At 38.2% G+C, this 6,156-nt stretch overlaps 1 protein-coding gene across 1 annotated transcript; it reads left to right on the top strand.

Annotated features, from left to right (window-relative positions):
- Positions 1-405: 405 nt before the first annotated feature.
- On the top strand, positions 406-5,342 carry LOC115014063 (protein phosphatase 1, catalytic subunit, gamma isozyme). Its single transcript, XM_029440711.1, has 7 exons — positions 406-861; positions 1,296-1,427; positions 1,963-2,193; positions 2,353-2,457; positions 2,976-3,199; positions 3,868-4,002; positions 4,717-5,342. The coding sequence occupies exons 1-7, from the start codon at positions 807-809 to the stop codon at positions 4,804-4,806; spliced, it is 972 nt and encodes a 323-aa protein (XP_029296571.1). The 5' UTR covers positions 406-806; the 3' UTR covers positions 4,807-5,342.
- Positions 5,343-6,156: the final 814 nt, after the last annotated feature.

Genomic DNA, 6,156 nt, shown 5'->3' on the forward strand with positions numbered 1-6,156 from the left:
CTTTTAAGAATGCTTTTATATGTATCTGCATTCTTTCCTTGTATATTCTACACTGTGGCATTAATACTTTTATGTAAGTAAAAGATCTGTAAATACGTAAATATATAGTTCTGAAATGTGCCGTTGTGCAGAATGAGTACTTTTACTTCTTGTACTTTATGCACATTTTGATTCTAATATCTTTTAGTGTCTTTATTTTTTTGCAAAATCATGTTTTATTTGATGTCCAATTAGTGTTGGGTTGATTTGATCTTAAAATGTTGTTTTATTATTATTATCATTATGAGTATTATTATTGATGTTCTGGTTGTTCTGCTCTTGGGGAGTGATCTTGAGTTGTAAGCTCTCTCTCATCCTTCTCTAAGTAGGTTAAAGTCTCGTTCTCCATCCAGGCCAGCAGGGGGCAGCAGCAGCTCAGCGCCCGGCCGCAGCCTCCTTCTGGCGGCTTGGCGAGCTGTACGAGGTGCGGCAGGCAGAGAAAAACAGAGACGCGACACCATCGCTAGCTAACAGCTAGTGCGGCTGACGTTTATTTTTTTAGTCCCTGTTTCTTAGCAAAAGCCAAAATTGGATGTAGATTTTTTTTTTCATTGCGGCGTCCAAGTAGCTTATTAAATTGTCAGAAGCGTCCTCGAGCAGCTACATTACAGCAGGGTCACACACCGACAGCATCTCTACCTTTAGCCGGAAACCAACGTAGCTAGCTAACGCTAGGTAGCTAGTGCCAGGATAGCTAGCGGGCTAGCTTTCACCGAGCGTGCTAACCTACATTTCTCTGAAACGGTTTTGCTAACACCAACTCTGCAATGGCTGATGTGGACAAACTCAACATAGACAGCATCATCCAACGTCTTTTAGAAGGTAAGGAAACGCAGAAACATGAGCTATGAATCATTCACGGTACTTCCGTTATCTGCATGCTGTTATAACGCTAACGGTAGAAACGCGTTTAGCTCTTCAGCATCTTGTAAAACAGGGAGCTGCAACGTTTCTCTTCAGAGTAAACCGTAGATCTCCAACAATGTGGTGTCTGTTGTCTTGTTATTGTCCCTGAAGGGCACGAGACGTCACCACATTGCTCACGCTCAACACCAACACTGCGCATTACGCGCGGTTTGCTGTCCAAGTACCGCAGCCCCCGCACCGGAGCAGGCTTCTTCTGATAGCAACTGTTCTCTGACCTCTTGTTTGTGTTTCTCTGACCTCTTGTTTGTGTTTCTCTGACCTCTTGTTTGTGTTTCTCTGACCTCTTGTTTGTGTTTCTCTGACCTCTTGTTTGTGTGTTCTTGTTGTAGTCAGAGGCGCAAAGCCTGGGAAGAACGTGCAGCTGCAGGAGAATGAGATTCGTGGATTGTGCCTGAAGTCCAGGGAGATCTTCCTCAGCCAACCCATCCTTCTGGAGCTGGAGGCCCCGCTCAAGATCTGTGGTCAGATTTACATCACAAGATAATAAATATATTCATTTATAAATAAATACATATATTTATTCATATATATATTTATTCATATATATATTTATTTTAATATATATATATATATGTGTGTATTTATTTATTTATTTATATATTTATTAAATAAAGTAATTGAATTAGTTAATTTACTTTTAGCACTGAAACTAGTGGTCTATTACATTTCACAGTAACCTTCCATCAGATTATTAAAGGCAGTGAAATGACGGTTAAACTTGTATTAAAAGTGATTCGCTATAACTTAAAATAAGATTGGAACAGAGCAACAGAATAAAAGTTGTATTCTACTCAGACGCTTCTTTTATTTATTTTTTTAGGTAAATAATGTTTTGCCTTTGCATTTAATTACAGATTTTTTAATTTCTTTAACTGTTACTTGTAAATAGTTGCTCCCCAACACTGAATATTGTCTCGTGAGCATTTCTGGTTCGAAGGTGACGATGGTAAGTTATGACTGCAAACACACTGACATTGATTGACCTTTGTGCTGCAGGTGATATCCACGGGCAATACTATGACCTGCTGAGGCTGTTTGAGTACGGCGGCTTCCCTCCAGAAAGCAACTACCTGTTTCTGGGTGACTACGTGGACCGGGGGAAGCAGTCTCTGGAGACCATCTGCCTTCTGCTGGCGTACAAAATCAAATACCCAGAGAACTTCTTCCTGCTGAGGGGAAACCACGAGTGTGCTTCAATCAACAGAATATATGGTTTCTATGATGAGTGTGAGTGTTGTACATCTGCAAAATGATTACTTTTTAAAAATCAGTTTCATTGTGTGGTTTTAGTTTTCTTTAGTCTTCACAGGATCTCTGTGTTGAGTTTCACACATGTGCAGCAGCAGAAGTTCTTATTGCTAAGATTTAATGATGTTTTTTCTTTAGGTAAAAGAAGGTATAACATCAAACTCTGGAAGACCTTCACGGATTGTTTTAACTGCCTCCCTATTTCCGCCATTGTTGATGAGAAGATCTTTTGCTGCCACGGAGGTACAGGAGTAAAAAACAATCATTAAAGTCTTGTTTACACATTTACCTTAATGCCACCAGTCCTTTTAGTTTAATGCAGGATCGTGTTAGACCACCAGAATAGACCATTATATAGACCACCGGGTTTAATCTGATTCTTTAAGCATAAATGCGATCAGCCTATAAAGGAACCGCACCACAGTCACATGACTTCAACGACTTCGCCTCTAAGCTAATGTGCTGACGTTTACTTCTCTCATTTAGCCCCCGTTTGTTTAAATTCACGAGCGGGGTATTTACCACAAAACGTTAAAATCTCTTAAACCTGTGAGAACTACAAACCTTATTTCCTCTAACCAAAAGAACGTCGACTTTGAGACGAGGGAAAACAAAAGTGCCAAAGTGCTGACTCATTCCTGCAGCGCTCTGCGTCCAAAGCAGTTAACCTGTGTCCTTAAGTTACGCTGTCTTTGTTTGTCACCTGACGTCACACATGTACCAGTGTCAGTGTGTTTATTTGTACTTGTACTGCCGTGCAGGACTGTCACCTGACCTTCAGTCCATGGAGCAGATCCGACGCATCATGCGCCCCACTGACGTGCCCGACCAGGGTCTGCTGTGCGACCTGCTCTGGTCTGACCCTGACAAAGATGTTTTGGGCTGGGGGGAGAACGACAGGGGGGTGTCGTTTACCTTCGGCTCTGAGGTGGTGGCCAAGTTCCTGCACAAGCATGACCTGGATCTCATCTGTCGTGCCCATCAGGTAACCACAGGGACCTCACTGTGAAGAGGAATGTGACGCGGCTGTATGTTTCTATTCTACATTTATATATATATATTTATATTTATATATTATATATATATATATATATATATATATATATATATATATATATATATATATATATATATATATATATATATATATATATATATATATATATATATATATATATATATATATATACGTCTCTGAACACTGGTACATTAAACACTGAGATATCACAGCAGAATAATGTAAAGTGTTTATTGAGTAATACCAACACCAGTTAAAGAAAGAAAGTAAAATACTTTTTGATAAAATAAATAAACTAAAATTACAGTAAGATGCATTTAGTAAACTAATATAGTAAATAATAATAAGATACATTGACTAAAACAGAAAGGTAATACAACGTGTGACTACTTGCATAAGTCACCAGTTCAACAGAAGATATTTATTCTTGTTTTATTTGAAAGACATTTACAGACCTGGAGAGGAACGTCTGAAACACTCATGGTTTAATGTTGTGAGAGATAAATATATTTTCAGTTTGATCATCTTGTGAGCCACCAGGACTCAGTGCAGAGGAAGACGATGTCTCGCGCTTCATAACATCCGTTCAGGGAGTGATCTTCTAAGTGCGTCTTTTCTCCTTGATGATCTCGCAGGTTGTGGAGGATGGCTATGAGTTCTTTGCAAAGAGGCAGCTTGTCACTTTGTTCTCAGCGCCAAACTATTGTGGAGAATTTGACAACGCCGGTGCCATGATGAGTGTGGACGAGACCCTCATGTGCTCTTTTCAGGTAAGGTGCAAAGGCAAACGGGGCTTTGTGTAAATCATAGGGTCGATACGTTTTGCACTTTAATTTGATCAACTGTAACTGTTACTGCTCGATTAAACAGCTAGGAACTACATACACATTGGTTGTTGTTGGTACGTAGGAGGGCGGTTTTAAAATGGATATTACTTAGGATAAATAAATGAACATTGAAATGAACTCAAGGCTCCAATAAAGAAATAATATTTACATTTAAAGTGCAGTTCTCCTTACTGACTCTCTCGTGTTTATCGTGCACGTGGACATCGCCATGACCATAAATAAACAATATATTGTGTAGCCCGAGTGCATAATGTTTATTGTGTATTTATTTATAAAACCATAGAAATAAAAGATATAAGGAGACAAAAAGTCTGTTTTAGTGATGGCATCAAACATTCTGATTCCTGGGGAGTCGTTGAGTATTTAAATGAGTGTTCTGCTGATCGGTTCCTGGAGTTCAGCGTCGGCCGTGCGCCTCTCTAAGTTAAGTTACTCACATTCCACAACCAACAAACTGTATGAAGTGTGTCGTGAGTATTAATGATCGATGAGTTTTGTAGCCTAAAAGTAAAAACAAACAACCTTTTATAAAATAAGCATGTGACCTGCCCCCCCCCCCCCTCAAGGAATTGGACTCTAGAATCATTAAAATCCAAAGGACACCCGATCCTAATGTTTCCCTTTAATCTTTTGTAGATTTTGAAACCAGCTGAGAAGAAGAAGCCCAACGGCAGCCGTCCTGTGACTCCCCCCCGCAACATGGTCACCAAGCAAGCCAAGAAATAAGGGGGGGGTGGGGGGACAAATGTCCGGAGTCTCACTCCTCTGTTCTGCTTTCGTCCTCTGCATTTGAAGGAGTGGTTATCCTTCATGCTGCCAATACTGAAAAGAAGTTCACTACCTGATGAAAGGGGGTAAATCGATATGTCACCATGGAAACCTCAGGTGTTTTGCACTCCATTTTGCAGCTAGTCTTTGCCACATACGACTGTTCAATCAGGAAAAATGTAACAATACGGCTACTTATGCACAGGAATGCCTTGTTTGAAGCTGTGCACAATTTTCCAGTTTCTTTCATGTCTTATTGATTTGTCATCTTCTCACTGTCTGTAAAGTAATAAAGGCTATAAGACCAACGGGGAGAAGTCACAAACACCTGTTTACTTATGTAAAACTTTATTTACAGTCGGTGTCATAGGATATTGACTTACACTGCATCATCACATTTTTAAACAAGTCTTGTGCTAAATTAAATGAATAAAGAAGCACTCTTGTAATGTCTAAATCTTTCTAATAAACTTTGAGTGTATTTTAGGGGGACATTGGTGTCTGGTTGTCATTTGTTTCTCAAACTCTTTGCTTTTTAAAATTCACAATTACAATTATACTTGCAATGTGCATTACCTAAGCACCCCTCATGAACAACGGGCCTCCCACCAGGGGGAGATAGAATAATGCTGAATCCAATTCATCCAGAGAAATGGGTAAATTGTCCAAGAGTTCTGAAATATTGTAAATGAAATCTGTATGAAACAGAATGTAATATTATTCAGGAATTCTCTTTTCTCTGAAACTTGTTTCTCCACATTTGATTATTCCATAGACCGTATAAAATAGGTTTATTCTCGTGTGTCATGTTTATTCTTAAAGTTCAAATAGCCATTTTAAGTTACATTTTTCCACAAAAACATTCATCTATTAATAAAAAAATGATGTGCTTAGTCAAAAGTGGACAAAGTACTCAGATCTTTTACTTAATTATAAGAAGTAAAAGCTTGGTGCAGAAATACTCCAATACTACTCATACTTTAAACAAATGTATTAGCATTTAATATATACTCAAAGTACCAGAAGTAAAAGTACTCATTCTGCAAAACATAAGTTCCGTGACAGAAGTATGTGTAAATAGAGAGAACATTTTAATAAAATAGCTTCTATAATAATTAAAATATTATGAATAATATACCCACACAAGGTGTATTTGCACAAGTATAATATTAAAGAGTTTAAATAAAATAATGTTTTGTTTAATTGTGTATTGCAGGTTTTTAAATGTGATCATTTAAAAGTAATATATGATGGTATTTTATTTATTATTTAAGTAGGAGGTCTTCGCACTTCCTTATTAGGAAACGT

The sequence above is a fragment of the Cottoperca gobio genome, chromosome 9 (assembly GCF_900634415.1).
Source record: "Cottoperca gobio chromosome 9, fCotGob3.1, whole genome shotgun sequence".
NCBI lineage: Eukaryota > Metazoa > Chordata > Actinopteri > Perciformes > Bovichtidae > Cottoperca > Cottoperca gobio.